Source organism: Amblyomma mixtum, chromosome 3 (genome assembly GCF_055824585.1).
Source record: "Amblyomma mixtum isolate Tamu chromosome 3, ASM5582458v1, whole genome shotgun sequence".
Classification (NCBI taxonomy): Eukaryota; Metazoa; Arthropoda; class Arachnida; order Ixodida; family Ixodidae; genus Amblyomma; species Amblyomma mixtum.
The window spans coordinates 135,907,983-135,930,700 of record NC_143014.1 but is presented as its reverse complement, the minus strand read 5'-3'; the positions used below and the strand labels follow the sequence as shown (position 1 = coordinate 135,930,700).

Genomic DNA, 22,718 nt, shown 5'->3' with positions numbered 1-22,718 from the left:
TCATTCATCAACAAGGACAATACATTAACTAAATCTAGAGCAGGACAAAAAAAAAAGAGCACAGCAGCAAACTGTCCTTGCAATGAATCTTTCACAACTCAATCTTGATGCACACTCCACAAATCACAGTAAAGAAAAGAAGCAAAAAACATGTAATAATCTATGTTAAATGAACTGTCAGGTGATTTCACAACAAATTCTCTTTGCATGGCACGTCCATTCAAAAGATACATTTGAGCACCCTTTCACTTAGGTGCTTTATTTATCACAAGGTAATCGCATTTTCAAAATTCTGAAAAACTGGCATGGCGGTTACCGGCTACAAAGCTCTAATTGCAGCCAGGCACCTAACTCTAATAGTTCGGAACTTAATTATTGGAAATTAGTTAACCAGCTTACAAGTTAAAATCATTCACTGGTTTTCTGGTGTCCGCCAACCCTCACAATACCATGCTGTGAAAGCCATACTTTTACCTCAAAAATCCTATTTCTGAATATCACTTAGTCTTCCTGAAACACCTGGTATGTAGGGCCCATCGTTTCAGAGTAAAACATGACTTTACCTGATTCTGACTTCTGAGCAGATCTCACAGGAATTGCTCTGCACCTAATAATAACCCAAAAAGGTGCCTTCAAGAAAGCGTAGTTTGCCGGTGCAAAAAAAACTTAAGGCACTGCAAGAGGTCCAGCAGATGGCTTGAACCCAATCTAAAGCATTTTTTTACCCAGTTATAACCTGATGAATTTAAAGGGACAGTGAGGAGAGCTCTATTAATATTTTTGTATAGCAAAATCCGATAGTTCGGCATTTCATGGCTTTGTTGCCACTTGGTCGGCAGCGAAAGATGCATTTATTTGTAAGGAATTTGGATTCAAAGTTGAAAAGTTTTTCCTGCCGCTCTGATTCAAACTTGGGATTCTCTTATGACGACACAGGACTAAGTGACGTGAAACATGACGTGCACATGACGTAACACAGACTCCATGATTTCTGTCGGCCAGCAGAGCGGCCTAGCAGTAGCCGAAAAGAAAGCTATCGCCGGCCGCATGTTGAAGGCATCTATCGGCTATCGCGGCTATTGCGGCCGTCGCGGCCGTCGCTTCGTTTACATTTGCACCGGCGTTTTGCCAGCGTTACGATGGATCCTGTTCTCGAAGTCGTCAACGAAGTTCTCGCAAATAGACACCTTTAGCATACCGTGTACCTTGTTACCGTTAGTGGAATACTGGGAGCCCGCCTACCGCCGGTGAGCAGGCGCTGTTGGTCCTGATGCTGCAGGCGCGCGCGTAGCTGCCGGGTATGTGGCGCCATCTGGTGACGTCAAGGAGATTTGCGCATGCATTGGCTGCGCCTCAGTGATTCGTGGCTTCTCGTGCCCCAGTGTTGCTAGAACCAACACTGTTTTGTCCTATGACGTCATCACGCTTGTACTTGCGAGTTTGGCCTGTGGCGGCGATACCTGTATTTTGGTTCTTGCTCTTTTCTAGGTTACAAGAGCTTTGTTGTCAGTATGAGTGGCGTTTTTGTAATCAGGAGCTGGTATTCTGTCAATACAAGCCAACTTCAATTTCTCCTCAGTGTCTCTTTAAACACCATCCAAGCCTTGTTATCCCTTCGCTTTTACTACTTATTTACTTTTAAAATTCTTTACTTTCAGACATGTCCAAAATTCTCGGACAAAAATTTTGAAAATAGGAATATTGTAAGATACTGTTATGGAAATATTGAAGGTAATGGTCCATTCTTCCTATGTGCAGCAAAATCTTTCTGTGAAAATCTTTCCGTCAATTGTATTGAAGAGTTATTCCTGCCATGGAAACCAAAGGGGAACGCTTTTGATGATAGCAAAAACATTAACAGAAAAAAAATTCAAGACTGCCGTCAGGTGATCTGGCTGTGGATATATTGATAGTTATAGTGAAACCTTACATTACATGAAAAATTGCGTCCATCAACTGTTTGCCGCTCAAAAATGCTTTTGTCCAGAATTGTTGGCTATGCTAGTTCAAAAAGTATACATGACAGAAACGAGCCGCCAGAATAGAGGTGTTGATTGGACATCTTATTGGCACCCTTGTAGCAAATGCAACGCACATTACTACAGGCATCCTGCTGCAAGGCTGTTGTGCATTAAAAATGGCCACTGTAATGTTAAATAGATCTCATCACAGTGGGTGGGACGAAAAAGTTGTAATTAATGCGAAAAAAAAAATGTCTGATTTCGTAAACAGTTTTTTTTGGTAAAAACTGCCCTTTATAAATTATTCATAAAATCATAATAAGCAAAAATAGAGCACTTTATGCCTGGTACAGAATTAAGTGCAAATAGTTATATATATTTGCTGGCAAAAATGGCACGGAAAAAAAAAAACTAGATTAGGAAAGGCTTTCTTGAAAAACCGAGTTTGGTTTTGAACTCAAAGAATAGCAATCAATATATATCTGCAAGGAACTGTTAAGAAGCTTGACCAATAGTATACAACACAAAACGAATAAATACCCTGGATCTCCTATGCCTTTATGACCGGCCACACTAAAAGCCACAAAACAGTATATACTCAGCTTAAGCAAAATTAGTTGCTCATAGGCAAGATTGTATCATTCCATTTGTGGTTCTGTGATGCTCTGCTGCCTTTCAGATACAATGAATTCTCGTTAATTTGACCTTGTTTAATTCAAACAGCTGCCTTATTCAAACTGATGCTTTGACCCCATACACATAGTGTTTCAAAAATGGCTCCCATTGATTTGAACTCTGCATAATTTGAACAAATTTTCGGTCCCCTATAAGTTCCAATTATCGACAGTTGATTGTAGTAAATAAGACTAAAAAAATGAAAGAAGAACAAGTGTGTCACCCAACACTGTAAAACTTCATATGACAGCCAGTAAACTTACCCACCTATAGGTATGAATGGACTTGAGAATCTCCTTAGTGTCATAGCCAGCACATGGAACCACAGAACAGTTACCTCGCACAACAGTCAATCCCAGGACTGTCGTCATGCCGAAAACGTGGAAGAAAGGCAATGGGCTGCACAGGACTGTGTGCTGCAACCACAGAAAGTAGGCAACACAGATGTGCCGGCAAGCGCAGTTGTACTGTGACATAAGCATGTGATATGAACTTATCTACTGCCCTGTGATTAAAACAAAGATACGCTTTCTATGCTTCACAAAACATGCGAAGACTGAGGTTAGCAGTAGCTTGAGCAGCAAATGCTACTATGAGCCAGTTAGCAAGGTCAAGTATTTCTCAGGGTAAAGTGACTGCATGTAATCAGAAACAAAGAAGTGTGGCAAACATTTTTGTACAAAAGTGCAAGCACTGTACGCAACAGTACATCATACTGGGCTAGTTTGCTGACATAAATCTTGCAGATTTAGCTCAACAAAAATGAATGACAGGGAAGAATAGAGGGAAGAATAGAACAAACATGTTGTCTATTCTTCCCAGTCCTTCGATTAGGTTGCACTAAATCTGCAAGACACCGTGTGCAGTAGCACTTGTTTTCCCTTTAAATTTACTTCTGTAAATGAGTGTAAAAGTTCTGAAGCAGTTAAGTTGGCTTCCCTGCAAAAATGTAGCAACCACAGAAGATGCAGATACAAAGCACATGTTAAAGCAGAGACTGTATGTTATGTTTGGCGATCATACAGAGGTAGTTCCTGTACAGTCTGTGTCACCCTTGTGTGAAGCACTCAAGCGGCGCACTTGCCTGCATAAACACTGACACCTCGTCACATCTTCGAGATTTTAGAGGCAATGCTGGCGCGGAAGTACAGCTACACAGGTCTGTAAAGAGGTGGGCATGAGCACTTTGCCTGGAAACCATGAGCCTCTTTATAATTTCAGTTTTTAATGCATGGTGCACACTCCTCAAGCGCTCTACACAAGGGTGATGCAGACTAAACATCTAGCATGTATCTCAGCATGTATCTCTGAGCAATCTAGCATGTATCTGAGTAAGGTCTATACAATACTAATGCTCTGAAAATTGGGTCTTTTCGTATAATACAGGAATTCTGGCCCTACACGGGCATTTTGTAGCAATGTAGCCCCCGTACCAATCCCACCATTACTTTTCTGCTCCCAGGTAATGCCAACACTTTCCCACCTCAGGGAATTGGATGCAATGCAAAAAGAGCAGTGTGATGTGAGCATCACCGAGTGTTTTTGCATCTTAAAGATTAGAAAACAAGTATTCACTGTGTTGTGACAACCTGTGCATTGCTATAGCATGGCATAAGAGAAAAGGTAAGCAGTGCCACAGGACCTTTTGACATCACTGACGATTGTGCCGTAAAGATGCATGCACAGTATGCATCTAGAGTGAGCGCCTAATTTTTATGCAAATGCCCTTTGAATGCCCTTTTTATGTTCCTCTAAGTTACCACTTGAGTAAAACACTATGCAATCCAGCTGAACATGCAAGGCAGGATGCCTTGAATTTTGCCTCCATCGAAATTTGACTGCCGCGACCAGGATCAAACCCGCATCTTTCGGGCCAGCAGCCGAGCGCCATAACCACTGAGCCACCGCGGCGGCCTGGTTGGAAATGTAAAGAGGGTACTGCGGCAATTTGTAGCGGAATTTTTTTCATGTGAAATCAGTAGTGACCAGTAACCAAATGCACCTTGTTCTGCAGAAATAGAACACTTTCAGTACTCAAACCCCATTTTTTTTTTTTCATTGTTACACACAACTTCAAGAACTTAACACTAGTAAACATTGCTGATGGTTAGGCCACTAGGCAGGATGTCCCTATGAAAGCTGCTCCACTTCAGAGCCAGAAAATACTGCCCCATGATCTTCCCTCATTCCATGACTATTCCATGCCCATGACCTTCCGCCTCCCCTCAGAAGTGATAAGTTCATGTGCCCTCATTGCCTTTACATTTACTCATACTGGGGATCTGATCGAGAAATGGCTGGTTTTCATCTAAAAACATTCCTGCAAATTGTTGCAGGCTTGCAATGAACTGTGCAGTTGAAGGTAGAGAACTGTAGGTATTCATTAAAAACAATCAAAGTGTCCAAGAAAACCTATGGCTCTTTTGCAAGTTGGCTGCTGACTGACTTTTTAGCATCAGTCAGGAGTTCTATAAACACTGGTGTCCCTAAAACCATTCTCTCAATTAAAAAATGCAATTGCTACAAAGAGACTCATCACTTTACTGCCCAAACGATTTGAGCTTTGTTCTGCAGGTACACAAGTATCAATGCAAAAGGCTTCACCTGAGAAGACGAAGTGCAAAAGATGGCATGCAGAAGTAGGGACGATGGGACATACGCATGTCTGGTCGTCCCTACTTCTCTATGCTGTCCTTTTTTGCACTTCATCTTCTCAAGCTATGCACCAACTCGCTAGCGACATGTTTTACTGCTTCACCTGAGGGTCAGGTGCAGCATGGTCATACATAATTGAATTGTTCACAAATCCATGGTGGGAAAGCATAGCTGCCTTTGGTGTTCCAGTGGTCCCCTGAAAAGACATGTCACAACTGAATAAGATGTTTAGAAGGCATCAAGCAAAGTGCACAAGAGAGAATCAAGCTCACCTGGTTATTTCTGCCACTAATTATGATGATATAATGATTTGCAATAATAAGTTGATAGCCCTTTGCTTTCATGCAGTCTTAATTTGGCATACAAGCCAGCGCCCACATCTCAAGGTATATGTACTTGGTATCCTTGTACTGTTGCATGTTGTGAAAGGACTAGGACACTCCCTGTGTGACTTCAGAGTTTAAGAGAGTAAGCAAGAGAAGCAAAAGAGATAATGAGATTCTGACATCAAAGCTTTCGCTTTAGTTTCTTCTACTTGGAATGATATAAATGCTATTGTTAATAACAGAGCACAGGGTTCAATTCTTGAATGCACTGAAGATAATGTCACATCCATAAGCAAAATGTGATAGCAGAGCTCGTTGCCATTTGCGATGGCTTGTCCGCTTTAAAGGGCCTCCTCTGTACTCCATTAAACTGTCTTCTCCTATATACCGATTCACCACAAGCAGTAGGAGCTCTATGGCGCATAGCCTGTCCCCTGGGCATTGTTGTCGATGTGCGGACCATTGTGAAATCGTATCCATGCCCAGTCGGAGTTGTGTGGGCTAGACGCAATATGCATCATCTTAGGGAAGCTGACAGTGCGTCCCACCCACTGCAAGTGCCTTACCTGCTTCCTCTACTGAAACTGTCCGCAGGAGACATCGTCCTGCCTAACAAGAAATTTCTCCGCCGCTCCACGCATGCTTTAATACCACCGCATGGATCCAACCTTCCCGGCGATTTAACTCGCCGTGAGGAGGTGGCGTTGAGGAGAATCTGGGTGGATGCTGCGCTGACGCCTGCCATCAGGGCCTGCTGGACATCACAGACCCCGCTTCTGAACTGCCCCTTCTGCCCCGCTTCTGCTACAGAGGCAACGTTACCTAATTTTCTGCTAACTTGCCCTGGACTCCGGGAGGCACGCAAGCGAAACCTCGGCATTCAGGGTTACCACCCCAACGGACCACCAGACACTTGAATCTGGACCCATGGGCCCCATACCGGGCCGTGGCATTTGTAGCTGCCACCGGCCTGCACATGTATATATAACTCTCTTATGCTGCACGGAATATTTGTGCAATACAAAAAATAAGCAAAATGTTGAATTCCTAGATACACTATAAATTTTTTTTTTTCCCAACCTTTTTGAACTCAACACTTTAAGCTTCAGTTTCCCACAGACCAGTGTCCAGTGCAACCTCACATGCCTGTAGTGGCACATCTGTTGTTGACAGCACAGTCTTAAAAACACAGACAACTCACTACAGGTTTTCTTTCCAATCTCTGAGCCACAACTGGTGCATTTTCATGTCATATTTCTCACGGGAACTTACTTTTCAAGACTCATAGGATTTCTGCACCTGTCCTGTGATAAACAGTCTACCACATAATGCACTACAGTTTAAAATATTAAAAAACCATGCCACAAATTATGCAGCAAAAATGCAGCAAACATTATTACTGCACAATGATGGACTCTGCTCTGTGATTTAGAATGCCTGATTGAGGTTGCAGAGTTCTAAAAAATTAACTGTAATAAAAATTCTGGTGTGTGCATGTCTTAATAAATCATGACTGCTGATCCAAATGGCACGAGACTTTAGGTGTTAGAACATAATTGAAGCCCCATTTAGCCTTAATATTCTATTCCAGAAGTACTGAACACACTGCTGACTACAAGTTAATATTCCAGTGTACACAGCCAGTAGCACCCAATGCAGATTACTACTGAGTCTTTGTTGTGCCACATGACATCACTACTGGTCACTAAAGAGGCAACAGACTCAAAACTGTACCATACTCTAGTGACCTCTTCACTTAAGGTTCACAACTTTTAAAGGTAAAATGTTACATGTCACTGATAGTGTCAAATACACAGAAAAGATGTCAAGGGGAACACACAATGTTTTAGAGGACCAATTAATGACAAACAGTTTCAATGGACTAGAAATGCCACCTTTGTTGTAGTAACCTAAGAAAGAGCATACTTTGAGGAGATGCCAGTGAATGTTGCAAAAAAGCTCCTATAGACATGGCTAAATTTCAACTGCTACTGAAGTTGCTAGAGTTCCACTGTTTCTTCCTGCCATATTCTTGGGCTATGCAACCTGATATGACACACATAATATCAAGTACAGCAGCATCAATATACTTCTTGTGTAATTTGCATATTGCAAGCTTTATTACAAGAAACTATTTTACTTGAAGTATATCATGGCTCCAAGACATTGTCATTGCAATGCCATAGTACCCTCGTTTCCACTATAAATAAGCCATTTACCTGGATATTTTTTACTATTCCATTCATATCAACTTAACGGGAATCAATGATATTCAATGAACACCACTAAAAACTTTCCCCCTGTTTCAGTTCTCTTGTCCACGAACAAGAAAACCACATAAAAGAAGCTGCATACTCACAGAAGTGAACACAATGGTGACAGGGTCATCCATACTGACTCTCCTCTCTGCCTCAGCTAAGTCAGCATTTCCACCTTGCAGAATCTCCCGCCAGTTGATGCAGCCTCTGGTATAATGAGCATGGACAGCATCAAGGGCACGTACATCATACGTGCAAATAGATAAAATGAATGCTTACATAGACAATAAGCCCGAATCGCTCAAATGCATTCATCTACATCAGTACCCCAAGAAGCAAAACAGCTTCAAATTGAGACACCCTCTTGAGCATGACAAACTGCTTAAACTGTAGATCACAGCAGTCGTTTCATTTCTGCTTTTAACTTGCACTGGCCAGAACTGGTCAATGGTTTCTTAAGCTTGTTTTTGTGAACTGGCATCTGTGCAGAATGGAGCTGTTGAAAGGCAAGTCATTCCTACGAATGAGTTCCAAGTTACCAAGGCATCTCAGGAGCACAAAATGCTGTCGCATTAAAAGCCTCACTAGGAAAAAAAAATGTGTTGTCAGTAATAAAATTTGCCCACTGGCTAAAGGGAAGTGACGCCACCAGGCCAGAAGTGATGTCACTTTTAGTAAAGAAATTAGCAGCTTCTAATGTTATTGCACTGCTAACGGATAAGGTAATTAGGTTTCCCTGTGAATTTTTTCTACAAATTAATGCTCAATATATAATGTGTGCACCACATCCACCTCTACCAAAATGTTGCCGCCAAAAGTTCTTTTGTGCCCAGTATGCCAAGGAACAAATAGATAACTCACGGCAATGCCTTGTCACTGTCCACAATAACAGTCTTCAAGAATGGATACCTGCAAGTGGTGGCATCACACCACTCATTAGTCCCATAAAGAAATGCATGAGAAAGAGAGATACTACTTGGAGGCAGCTAAAGTGACCACTATCAGTTCAGCAAAACTGTAGCTTGAGCATGTAAATGACTCAGATATTCTACTCCAGAGATAAGCAGAAAAGAGATGCAACTGGACCTCATAACAGAAATGAGCAACAGACTGGCATTTGCAGTATTTTCTCAGATTACTGTATACACCTGCGACCCTTTGCTTCTGGGTAAAACCTGATCTTTTATTTGTTCTTTTATTTCTTTATCTATATAATACTGCAGACCTCATGTGGTCTAAGCAGGAAGGGGAAGGGACAGAGAACGTTTTCAATAACAACACAAGATGATACAAAAGATCAAAACAAACAGTCATTGAAAAAGACATCTCAGTTTTCTATTTTTTTTTATATGCACTGCTCATGAGCTTTTAAAAACTTTCATTGAGTATACTAATCACTTTAGGCAATAAATTCCACTTCTCTATGGTATGTAGAAAGTATGAGCTCAAGTTTGTTTCTGCGAAACATGGTATTAACTATATTAAGGCATGGATATATGTCGCTGATGGTGTGATATGAGACGAAGAAATTGTGAACTTTCCATGATGGAGTAAGTGCAGAAAAACTGTCGGTGCAATTTTTCATCTCATATGAAGGGGTTTCACTTGGGTGGAAGTCATTAAAGCAAATGGGGAATCAATTTATCCCTCCCAAAGCAGTGCTACAATAGGGACGTTGAACCTGACGCCTGCACTGGCTTTCTGAAATATGCATTTCACCACAGTAAACCATTAAATTGAGGTGCTGTACGAAAAGTAACAAATGCTGTAAATCTATTTTAGAAAGATATCCAACAATCAGTTGGTAGTGATGCAATTCTTGTCACGTTCCTGTAACCTTCAATGGCACTTGCCACTCAAGGAAAGGCTTCATTTCTAAATGAGGGTGAGCAGTGACTGTTAAAGCTAGACTCTACAACACATGTTACCATCAATGTACCACATACTGTCTCTTGATAACCAGTGCTATTCCAAAGCCGTTATGCATGCTGAATCCCAGCTATGATACTGAAGTATCGTTACTGGAGTTTTAGGGACAGGGAGAGGATAGCAAGAAGTACTGAGGAAAGCGATAGCAAGAAAGGACAAGGGAGAGCTTCATTCACTATTTACAATATTTACAAAAATATTAAAAAGGTGAACAAGTTTGTGCCAATCGCGGGTGTGTGTTCAGGCACTGCAGGCAGAGGCAGGCATCAACGCAAAAATGCACCAGACAGGACAAAAATTGCACCGGGCTGATGGCGAGTCCCGCATATCGTGGAAAAAGCACACCACGAAACTTCGCCTCATGGAAAACAGGATAAAACAATGAATGGCACGTGACATGGAAAATACATCTAGTTGGTTTTTTTCATGCTTGACTTAGTACGCTACTGACATGACAGACGTGTGTTTGTTATTGGTGGGCTCGATTGTATATATATAGGGGCATATGCGCTGTGTCTCCAGTATCTGTGTCTAAGTTTCAACTTCTGAGGATACGAAGTGTGCATACCGATACAAAATACCATGGTACCTTTCACACCTCTGCAATGTATAGTCACAAAATATTTTACCATTGTTTGTGACCAGTATTTTTCTTTAAGTACATAAATTTTAAAATTTTTAATTTGATTTTGATTTTTAGTAAGATTTTAATCGTTCATAAACTGTATGCGTAACTAAAATACCTGTAAGCCAAGGTCTAGAGCACAACAAATTTATAACCAATTAATGCCTTCAAATTAAAAAAGAAATGCAAAGCCTGTCTCACTTCTTGCAATTTAGCTGCCCAGGATTGGAGTCCTTCAGTTCAGGAATCATGGCACAAAGTGTCTCATAGTACTTGAGAACCTTGAATGATTCCGGAATGAATATGCCTGTAAAACACACCTGTGTATGACAGAGAAAAAATACATGTTCTCCAATTGCACTTCAAACAATGAACAAGTTTTCTCAAGCATTTTCCCTTTATTTACAGTAGAAATGCAGTTGACAGTAAAATGCCAGAGAGACGTTTTTTTCTCCAATTGCTCCATTACCTACAGATTTTCTATTTCACAAGCCAAATTTTAAATGTTGCGAGGCAAATCGTACATAGTCTTTCAAACTTTAAATATCAACTACATCTTGAGTATTCAAGTTAAATAGAAACCTTTTTAGTATCAAATACTTTCTACAGCTACCCCACATAACATTCCAAAACAGAATCTTGCACGAAACATTCAGAGGGAATTTTCTAAATGTGTTCTGCCAGCTGTTCATCCCCATCAATAGCCTGACTATGCCCCCTGCAGGACAAACACCTCTCCAATATCTCTCCAATTAACCCTGTCTTGTTATCCCCACAACCTTAGTCCCGCAAGCTTCTTAATCTCATCTTCCCACATAACTTTCTGCTGCCACCTCGTACGCCTGGCTTCTCTTGTTTCGTCTGTTACCCTTAATGACCATCGGTTATCTTGCCTTCACATTACATGCCCTGCCCAAGACCACTTCTTCTTCTTCTTGAGTTCAACTAGGATGCCATTAATCTGCATTTGCTCCCTGACCCACTGTGCTCTCTTCCTGTCTCTTAATGTTATACCAATCATTTTCCTTTCCATAGCTCGCTGTGTTGTCCTCAATTTAAGTTGAACCCTTTTCGTTAGCCTCCAGCTATTCAACTGGGCTCAAAAACAATGGTAAATAATTCTGCTTCCATGGTGCAAGAATTCTACTTTCATTTGCAATTTGGAAACCCATCACGACAAACATTAGACGACGGTGGCTCCAGACAGCCAAATGATTAATGCTGAAAAAAAACGAATTCCACACAGCAGTCTGCAACTCAGTAGCTTCTAGTGCCTTCCAGTGTGCATGCTATAAATGTTGAGTTCAAAACAAAAAAAAAAGAACAGTGCCATATCAGTAAAAAAGTGGCAGCTTGAAATTTTGATGCTTGTAAAAACATGAAAGAACTGTGCCACATCTTCCTCTACTTTTTAAGAAGCTAAGGCCAGGAAAGCAATGCTTGTGCCCTAATATGGACAATGCCATACCACTCAAGAAGTGAATGCCTGCAAATAACTGACAAAGCACGCCAACAATACAGAACAGCCACCACCCCATCCCATCTGCAGTGGTCAAATTTTTAGTTTCGAACTGAATATTTTCGAACAATTTCAAATATATGTAAAACAAGAATACAAGCAAGCAGCCTAAAGGAAAAATAAACACTTTCTGCAAAAAAAAAAAAAAAAAAGCCATGAAAAGAAACAGCTGTTCACGGCAAAAGTTTTATGCACACCTCATCGTTACAATGACCAAACGGCCTACCAGACATTAAATAACAAATTTGTGTGTGCGTGGAGAGGAGGCATTGAGTAGTGGTAGTAATAAATTTCAGTTTGAAGAGTAACAACTTGAAAGCACTTAATAGAAGAACATTGCTGAATCCAATGAAAATGTTAACATGACACTTTCGATCAATTCTTAAACGACCAAGCTGACTAAATGCTGAGCTGCTGTTATGTTTTAAGAGAAACCAGCACGCAGAGGTCGAACATAAAGACCAGACGCTCAACATAGCACTGGTTTTTTTTCAAACGAACCAATACCAACTACTCTATATTGCCGCATCGATGTTTTGTTACCCGAAAACAGTCATCTGAAATTGCGAGTCGAGCTATACACGGAATCTACCTATTTGCGGATTCTAAGGTAGTTTCGGCCAAGCAGAGGCCCAATCCCGGAAGGTCACATGGAACGCGAGTAAAAAAAAAAAAGAAACCTTTACTGGTATACAAGTCGCTTTGCTACGAAAATTCGAACTGCGCGCCGTTTATCCGACTCGCTTACGCTGGCAGTTGCTTTCCCTGAAGTGGTAAGCAGCGTGAGAGAAAACTTTCCATAACCTCTGAAGCGCGTGTTGCTCCAGCATTCGAAACTACTGGGCCATTAGTAGTTCGGTTTGCCGCTAGCCAGCCGGGCACACGCAAGTATGAAAGGCAGGATGGAGTGCAGTTATCGCCTTTGATCTCCATTTGCCTCCAACTTCTGTCCTTGCTATTGCATCATTATGTGTTTCTAGCGTTGAGCCGCATGCACCGCGATGCCATCCCACGGTAGAGTCGGAGGGCAGTACGCATCGATTTATATTTAGAGTAAACTTTTTTTAGGCAACGAGAGCTGCAAGTAGGGGGTCGAGTTATACTCAGGGCCAACTAATACATGGCAATACATGGTAGCCCAGATAGCCATTCTTGTCCTGTTACGCACGAATCTTGAAGCATTGCAAGATGCTGAGATATTTCCTCACAGGTTGAGTGACGTCAAAGGCTGCTATCGCAGCGGCATGGCAAAACGCAACAAGATGCCTACAGCGACAAATAGAGGCCATTCGGTGTTACAACACGTGCAGGACCATGCCGTTATCAACCATCTAGCCCTCATGCATCGGTCTTCCCGCACGGCAAGGTGCGAAAACGAAACTATACACTACAAGATTAAGTATGCGATGCGACTACGCGAGGCTGGCTCTGAAGCTTTTTCTTTTAGCCACTTTTCTCTTGCCCCTGCGGCTTAAAATACATAAGTTCTTGATTCTAAAGAATGAAAATTGTGTAGAATGAAAGCGGTCGCCCCGAACTGACCACAGGAGCGCACATATGCCGCAGCTTTTAACTATAAATCATGACAGGAATGAAATAATTGCCAGAAATTGCAAAACCTATTCTGAATGCAGGACCCACACTTTATTTGTGAATGTGAAGGGAATGGCTATATTTGATGTTAATGTAAGTAAGTCCAAGTTAATTTAAGTTAATGTAAACAAATGTTAGTACATGCACTCAGCACAAAAATACTCAAAACACACAAAGGGGTGAAGGATGACTAACCTTTGTCATTACTTTTTCAAACTCTGCAGCAGTGTAAGCTGGATGAACACAAGCCTGCAACAAATGAAACAAAGAAAATGAGGTTATGGTGGCACAAAAACTGCGCAATCTGAAGGGCAACCAAAAGTAGCTCAATCCAAAGAAAGCTAGGAACTATGTTACAGTATTAAGGCGATAATATTAAGGTTCTGATATCAACTAGATATGCAGCCAAAAAGGCAGAAAGGAAAGAGGGGCACATGTGGCCGAAGCTCCATTCCTCTTTTCTCCTCCAAAATGTGGTCAGTTTGGCCATGCTAATACAAACATTGTTTTTGCAAGCTTGATTGTCCTGAATATTTCCCTTTCCTCCTTCTTCCTCCTTTGGCACGTCTGCCAACTCAGGCCAACACACTGCTCACCAAAGCCATGTCTGTGGGCTACACTGTCATTTTACAGCACAAACTGTATGAGGGAAGGTGGGCCAGTTCCCCGACATTCAATGTCGTATCTTTTTTTACTTTGCCATCCCGGGGTGATGATGTGCATGGCTCGTACGTGACTCAGTCACTTAATCAGTCGTTTGCTATCGAGGCAGAGAAGATGGGCCGCTGAGAACGGCAGCGCAAGCGACGACTATGTAAAGATCCGGAGTTGCATGCCTGTGAGGGGGGGGGGGGGGGGGGGGGGGTAAGCTTTCAAGACGAAATTATTCTGTGTGCGATGCCAAGATGATGAGGCAACGGCGCCAAGATGAAGAGAAATGCGCATGCACAATGCCGAAGCCGCCGGATGCAAGAGACAGGCAATACCATGACAGTGCCACTGAGACGTTTGAGCATCAGTTTAACACCGGCCCGCTCTAGCGTTTTCGGTCTGCAGCAGACTCTCAAAGATACTTCAAGCTTTAGTGGTAGCTGTACGCATAACCGCCTCATTAATCCGTAACTCCCTAGTGAGGTGGCGCTAAGCAACCTAGCTGAAATTCACAGTGCCTTTGAAAATCGCTTGCTATTTTTTTTCCCAACTGCGACTTCTATGCTCACAGCAGCGTTACATTAGTCTATCCTATCCCACATGCTTGCCTTTTACGCTTTCACTCCCAAGCCATTTCTTACTTTTTTGGTTCAAGTGTTTCACTTATTCGAATCTCCAAACTGCCGAAACTCCAAATCTCCGAAACTCCGAAACTGAAAATCCGGAACTCCAAAACTCCAAAGCTCTAAAACTCCAAAAGTCCAATAATCCGAAACTCCGAAAGTCCAAAACTCCAAAAATCCAAAACTCGAAAACGCCAAAACTGCAAAAATCCAAAACTCCAAGAATCCAAAACTCCGAAAATCGAAAACTTAAAAACTCCAAAACTCCCAAAATCCGAAACTAAAATTTCAAAACTCCAAAACTCTAAAACTAAAACTCCAAAACTCCAACACCCCGAAACTCCAAAACTACAAAATTCTTAAACTCCAAGACACGAAAGAGTGACCAGATGAGTCTTTATACGAACATGTACAGGCTTCCAGAAAAGTGACAGGAAAGATGGCATGCCACGAGCGCTCAAGCTCTGCCTTATTTCTCATCTATATCCTGCCTTTGTCGCCTTCAGACACCTTCTCATCATGCCACACCAACTGACTAGCCCCCACACATAAGGTTCCAGACTAGACAATTCTTTCAAATATGGTGAACAGTTCCCACTGCCAAAGAAACGTCAAGGCATGTTTACTGGAGACATTCCAAGCTAGCTTTACAACTTTTGTCCTACAACAAAACGTGTTCAGTAAAAAAAAAAAGGCTCAACAAAAATTACAGGTAAAAGTGTTACAAAATCATCCTGTACTCACAGAAACGATGCCAGCTTTCGCCATTGCGCCATAAAGGACTACCCAGTTGTACGTGTTGGGAGACCAGATGGCAATTGTGTCCCCTTTGGTAAAACCAGCAGCCAACAGACCTTTGCAAACACGGTCCACCTTTCACATTAAAACCAAGAAAAGAAATCACCACAATATTATATAAATATATCATATATACACATCAGCCCCAGGACACTTTTCACCAAATGTGAAGGTACATGCATATGACGTTTCAATTTATAATTTGAGTATTTCAACAGAAAATGTGTACTGAAATGATAAATTCAAGGTGAAATACAAAAAAAGGAACCACAGCATAAACGAAAAAAATAAATGTACAGAATCTAGGTCAACTCAAAGACTAAAAAAAAAGAGCTACATATTATCAAAATATCAGGGTCTATAAATATTCCATTATATTCATTGTCATCATCATTCTAACTACGTCCACTGCAGGATGAAGGCTGTTACCATATCCCTCAAATTAACCCGGTCCTGTACCAGCTGTGGCTACCTTACCCCTGCAAACTTCCCAATCTCATCAGCCCAACTGACCTTCCGCCACACCCTGTTCACTTGCCTTCTCTTGGAATGCATCCCATTACCCTAACAGATTACCCTGAGAGACCTCCGGCTATGTTGTCTTCGTATTACATAACATAGCTGCTCATTTCTTCTTGGTTTAACTAGGGCTATCATTATCTCGTGGTTGTTTCCTAACCCTATCTACTCTTTACCTGTTTCTTCATGTTGGAATTATTGTTGTGATTTCCATAACTCATTGCACTGTCCCAAACTTAATTTAGAGCCTCTACATTAGCCTCCAAGTTTCTGCCTCATAGGCGAGTACGGGAAAGGTACAGCGATTGTATACAGTTGTATCTGTAATACATTACATTCAGCAAGAATTAAATAGGCGCCACTCACACAGTATATACTCGTCAAACTGAGTTTCGATATAAGCGAAGTACTGAAACTGGCAGGGTACTGATCGTGCATTTAAAAAAAATTTAAGCCTTCCATAATTTCCGACACCAATTCTACTTATGCAAGCCTCGAACAACGCTGCTACCCGTGGAGGGTGATGGGGCACAGCTCTTTCCCACACGGTCTCCTCTGTATAGACTGCCTGGCTGTTGCTACCCAGGGAAACAAACTCTCCGCACCAAGCCAAAAGCCAGCAGTTTGCCATGCTAGGTTTGTGCAGCCCACCGGTCATGCTGTGAACCAATGAGTCAGTCAGTGCAAGCGCACTGCAATGTACGTTCTTCACCACCCCTCTGTATCCCTTTGGTCGGATGCTTAGCAGTACCTCCCAAGGTGGAGCAGACTTGTAATAAGGGAGTAATTACTCATAGGCATCCACCCCAGCGCAGCCATACGGCTGCAAAGGAAAGCTACACAGCTTCCATAGGAACTTCCACAGATACACAGCTTCCACAGAAGTTAAAGATAAATTAGTCCTGGTCCGGGGTTCAAACCCATGACCGCTGCCTAACAGGGCTCTACCAATTGAGCGAACCTGGACGGCTAGCATATGGTAAGGCGAGAGCGAATTGATCAATAACACGAAGTGGGAATGATTCGCTCTCGCCCTACAATTTGCTAACTGTCTTGGTTAGCTCAGTCGGTACAACGACTACCCCGGTTAAGCAGCAGTCACGGGTTTGAACCCCGGACCAGGACAAATTTTTCTTTAACTACTAAGTTTCTTTCCTTTGTAGCCTTATGGCTGCGCTTGAATGGATGTCAATGAGTAATTACTCACTTATAGTGTATCTCTTCTTACTTTGCACAAGTACAAAGAAATACACAGCCGTGGTGAGGAGTGCACATTGCGGTGCACTAGCACTCTCAATAGAGACATTTAGCAAAGTGGGTACCGCTACCACTTACTGTGTAGCGCACGCCTTCAGTGCACATGTGCAGGTTGCCTGTGCATAAATTTACAAGTGCAAGTTGCTCAGAAAGAGCATCTCTTTTCCACCATGCAGTAAAAGACTGCATAGCCAGTGCACCTGCTTGCATCATGAAAAAATTGGAATATATCCTACAAAACTAGGTGAATAGGCTACGCTATGCACAAGTGCTTATTTGCAAAACAATACAAATAAACAAGCAGTAAGGTAATCTACTCACGTCATCTTTATAATTTGCAAAAGTGATATGTTGATTATCTTGCTGAAAGACCCAGCCGACTTCATCACCCCACTTGGCAGCAGCAGCATCTATATGCTGTCCAAACGTTTCGCCGGAGAGACGCATCTCACTGGGCTCGCATCGGTAGCTGGTGACAAGCTTCTGTGGCTCCACAATCACTACCGACCGTGGCCTGCAATGACAGAAGCCAAAGGTTAAAACAGCAAATGGAAAGAGCGAAGTGCGCAAAAAAACAAGCCCTGCAATGGCCAATATTGCAGCACGAAAAGTGGACCTAATTTAGTTGCATCTCGAGCAGGTAAATACACTCGCCACAAAGCAGGCCCAACATGCCTGGCCTAACATTGGGGACTGACAGTGGCCTATGACTGCAGCCTGCAGTAGGACACAAACATAAGCCCATACGAGTGGCTAACATGCCAAAATGCAAACTGTAAGCCTTGCAATGGGGCCGAAGAAAGTTTGATCCAAAAATTTGACAGAATATGCGGGATATCTGAGAGGTAAACTATGCATGAAAAGTTATAGCACATTCCAATCAACGATTCGAGGCAGATCTCCGAATCCGCGAAGGAGCCACGGTCCAATCAGAACTCATGATCTGAATCCAAATCGCCCACTGAAACGCGCTCTTCGATTTTGTGGAGCAAGAAACCTTGCTCCGGATCGGCGATTTGAATATGCCATTACATTGAATGCAAAACCTTTACCAGCTTGCCCGCGTAACTGCTTTGCTCTCCTCCCCTTTTGCTTATAAACGCCATGTGCCTGGCTCTCCCGTTAGATGCCATTGGCACTTACTCCATGATTAGAAATATTTCCACCAATTATGGAGCTGAGAGGGCACAAACTGCGCGTTCTACTGCCCCTGTCATGCTGCAAGCACCTTTTATTAAAAAGCGCTCCTAAACTGTTCGCTCTACCCCACTGAAAGAAGTGATAGCGGCACTTTGAACCAGACGCCACCGATGCCCCGCAGCTTTGCTTGCCCAGTATTAATGCTACTTTATAGTTTTGCACACCTTCATATACACTTCATTTAAACCTCGTGTATTATAGTTCCGCAGTAATCATATTTAACTTCCTGAAGTCACGCCTTAGGATGAGGAAACATTACCAGCTCATACATGTCACTTTAAAGACGCATGAAAGTTTGCACAGGCTGCCTACATTGAAAGAAGTCTGATTTGACCATGCATTCCGACGCACAAGGAAAAGGAGCGGCAATCGGTTGGCACAAGACTAAGCGCCGCAAACACTGCTATGCATTATAATGTGACGTCAATGTGCACTTGCAGTAAGAACATGACTCACACTTGTTACTCGCTGCAGGCGAACGTAAGAAGGAGAAAGCTTTCATTCACCACTCAGGTTTTCTTGTACGTGTTAATATCAGAGCTAGTGGCAGCACATGGAATTCTTCAGAATAGCATAATAGTTGGAATTGATTAAGAGAAGTACGCCACCTTTAGAAGCGGTGTTCATTTTTTTTTCTTTGCTGGTAAAAATAATTGCGCTAGACGAAATCACAGGTTAGAAGCCATTATTACTCGCTCAGTGAAGCAAGCCACAGTGCCGGATTGGCACACAAACATATATTTTTATCTCTCTTTCGTACCAACATCGTGGTTTCGAGGCATGCAACAAAATCCATTTTGACCAACCTCTCTTCAAACACTGTGTGTGCACTTCAGCACTCCGATTAGCGAGACGGCATATCCTGAAGTAGTTTTTTTTTTTTTCTCTCTTTCTAATAGTGCACACATGGCTGTCACGTTAAACTATGTGAAATGACAGTACTTGATTATAAAAGAGCTTTAGCGTAACAGCCCGCAAAATTTTATTCAAGGAAAAGGAGGAGCACGGAGCAGGAAAATGAGGAAACCAAGGAGCAGTAACATTGTAATAAATAAATTTTTTCTTCCTTGAGTCCAGTGCTTTGGTTTATGGGGTTTAACGTCCCAAAGCGACTTAGGCTATGAGGGACGCCGTAGTGAAGGGCTACGGAAATTTCGACCACCTGGGGTTCTTTAACACGCACTAACATCGCACAGTACACGGGCCTCTAGAATTTCGCCTCCATCAAAATTCAACCGCCGCGGCCGGGATCGAACCCGCGTTTTTCGGGTCAGCAGCCGAGCGCCGTAACCACTGAGCCACCGCGGCAGGTACAGTTCAGTGCTTTAGTTCATATAGTAATGTCACAGAGCTCAGCAATGACTACATTATTCTCTGAGATGAGTGCTAAAAAATATGCGCATTAACGTAGGTTGCATATTAGAGCTGCTTTGAAGGCTTTGCTTTCTAACAGAACAGTGAACATGCGGTGCTGCGACAGTGTGCAAACAGAACAGTGGCTAAAGCATGTTTGGTGCACAAGTGTGCCAACTTACGGTCATCGGATTAAGCAGTATCAAAAATCTACAGCCCAGCACTTTCAAGATGCCAGTGTCAAAAGAAGGAGTCTGCACATGATAGCATGGACATATTGCTAAACTGACAAACGCATCTTCTGCATTATGAGGAGCATATGCTCCAATTATGGGGAGCGTATACACCAACAGTTTACTTCAGTTATACATCTGGCAGCACACTACATGAAACGCACTTGCTGCATGCATAGAAAAAGTATGCTGAAAACAACATTCACAGAAATAACACTTAAGGGGCATACATCACGTAACTTGGCTTCAACCATCACCACGGAGGACGAGGTGAACTGGCCATTGTCAAGCTATTGCTGGATTTTTGACAGCATCCACACAACATAAAATATACTGTTCTCTCTTTTCTGACGCTGAAATAAATAGCAATGAATCCAACTAATTTCACCAGAAGCGGGGGAGAAGGATGTGCTCGAATAATCCAGTTTGACAAAACACTCCGTCCTCATCTGAGAGATGTCAATGTACGCAGGGATCGATAAAGTCCCGCAGAAGTGTTTTGTTTTGTATTAGACATTCATATGAACAAATTATGAAGCACCCAATGTCATCCCCCCCCCCCCTCATTCTCTCATCCCTTCAAGCGCGGCGCGGTATGGGTATCCAACACCGTAAGGAAGAGTTTTAAGCGGTAACCGCATAAGGCGATATTCCTTCGCGATGCGTCGCGCGATGACGACGCCGTCGCCCACCGCTGTCGCTGGCGCAAACCGCACGAAGCGACGGGACTCAGCGTCGGAGCGGCGCGTTTTCACTGTTGCTCGATTGCTGCCACTTCAGCGTTGTCATTTTGCGTTAATTAACGCGTGGAACAACGTTCCTAAAGCTCCATACAAGATAAAACACAATAAAAACATTGACAAAAATATATGTGGGCAATAATCTTATTTTTGTCTAATACGCAAAGTCATAAAAGCGCGCGCATTTTTTTCTTCCTCTATGAGCGCACCCTCTTTCCGTCTGCTGCCGGCCTCCCCAGCGTCGTTGTCCGACCTCTCCCGGCCTACGTCATCAGCGCACATGTTTCTCGTCGGATGGGCAAGACATGCGCCGTACCGAGAATGCTCACACCGGGAGGAGAAAGGCTGCGAGGCGTTTCGAACCGGGGAACAACGGTGGTGGGGGAGCGCTCGGCACCAGAAAAACCGGTTCAGAACCGAAAGTGACGATTTTGCTCATCGGGGCCCACATCACACTGTTTACATCAGGGAGAGGTCAGAACCTGACATGGACGAGGGGTAAGTCGGCTGCTGCTCCGCTGAAAAAAAAAAAAAAAAAAAACGGCTTTTCCGGGCGATGGGCGAAATTTTCTGCAAACCCAGAAACTGGGCGACGCGATGAGCGACAGTGGTTCGGCGGCCCTCAGCTCAACGCGCGATGCCATCGCGCGGTGTGTCGACGCGAATTATCGCCTCATGCGGTTAGCAACCTCACAACCCCTCTACCCCAATATCGCCCTCTATGAGTAAAATTTCGACCTTTCAAGAAGAGGACGCCCTAAATTTCCTTTCTTTCCTTTTCTTTAAACACGCACGTTTCACTGCAACGACAAAAACCATTCATCCAAGGAGGAAACATCGGTAGACGTGTGGCCAACCATAACTATAGCATGGGGTAGCGGGACACGCTGTCCACGATGGGTGCACTAGTAATCAGCCGCCCCCTCCTCTACAACACCTTCACACTCAAGCAGGCAGGAAAGGAACTCTGTCGATGAGATTGCAGGGGTCTACCGGTCGAGCCAGCGCGTATACGCGCCACACTTGGCGGCCGCAGACTCCTCCAACAGATCGGATACCACACCCCGGAGGGGACGTCGGACGCTGCAACCAGACCCATTTCCACTCTGATAGTCGAACAGCTGCGACTCCAGCCACTACGGCTCAACATGAATCCCGAATTGTACGCGGGGAGACGACGAGCCCGCGCGCAACACCAATTCGGAGTCCGCCAGGATGTTCTTTTGTGCCCGGACGAGGCGCTCCACCGCGACAGCGGGACGGCCACTGCCGCGGCGGCCTCCTCGGACATCATGACACACGCGACAGCGGCGGCCCTGCGAACCCAGGACTCTATGAAAGCGTAATGCGTCGCCCTAGCCCTAGCCGTCGGCCCTGCGACTCGACACACAGGCGTGACGATTATCTGCACCGAACCGCGTACAGACTTTCTCCGCGGCATCACCCCCCGCACGGCCGTTCACATACTCGAACACTCATCCGCCCCGCAACACACCAAAACCATCACGCGGGGACCTGGCCACAAAGGCATCTCCGGTAATGAACGCGGTCATGCGTACGTTCGAAAAATCTCTTTCCGAGAGCTGGTGGAACCCTATAACCTAACACCCATGGTAGCAGCGAAGATGGCATACCAAGCTACCACGCAGCAGACCTCTGCCACTACCCCTGGACCTGCCCGCAAATGCGGGGCCGTTGACCGCATCCTCAACCCATCTCGTTCATCCTGAGAGGACGCTCTGCTAGCCGCCGACCGACCTTGCAACCAGCGAAGACTGTTCACCAGGGCGAGGCACGAAGCGG

General features: G+C 43.6%; 1 protein-coding gene across 2 annotated transcripts in view; it reads right to left on the bottom strand.

Annotated features, from left to right (window-relative positions):
- The window catches only part of LOC149352041 (medium-chain acyl-CoA ligase ACSF2, mitochondrial-like), a 106,783-nt gene that overhangs the window by 13,255 nt on the left and 70,810 nt on the right, over positions 1-22,718 (bottom strand). For both annotated transcript variants that reach the window (XM_089581274.1, XM_089581275.1), the window contains exons 2-9: positions 17,711-17,903; positions 15,560-15,688; positions 13,737-13,790; positions 10,631-10,749; positions 8,737-8,784; positions 7,977-8,082; positions 5,395-5,487; positions 2,904-3,052 (exon numbers count right to left, since the gene is read on the bottom strand). In XM_089581274.1, the coding sequence (XP_089437400.1) occupies positions 2,904-3,052; positions 5,395-5,487; positions 7,977-8,082; positions 8,737-8,784; positions 10,631-10,749; positions 13,737-13,790; positions 15,560-15,688; positions 17,711-17,903 (891 nt within the window). The remainder of the gene's footprint in view (positions 1-2,903; positions 3,053-5,394; positions 5,488-7,976; positions 8,083-8,736; positions 8,785-10,630; positions 10,750-13,736; positions 13,791-15,559; positions 15,689-17,710; positions 17,904-22,718) is intronic.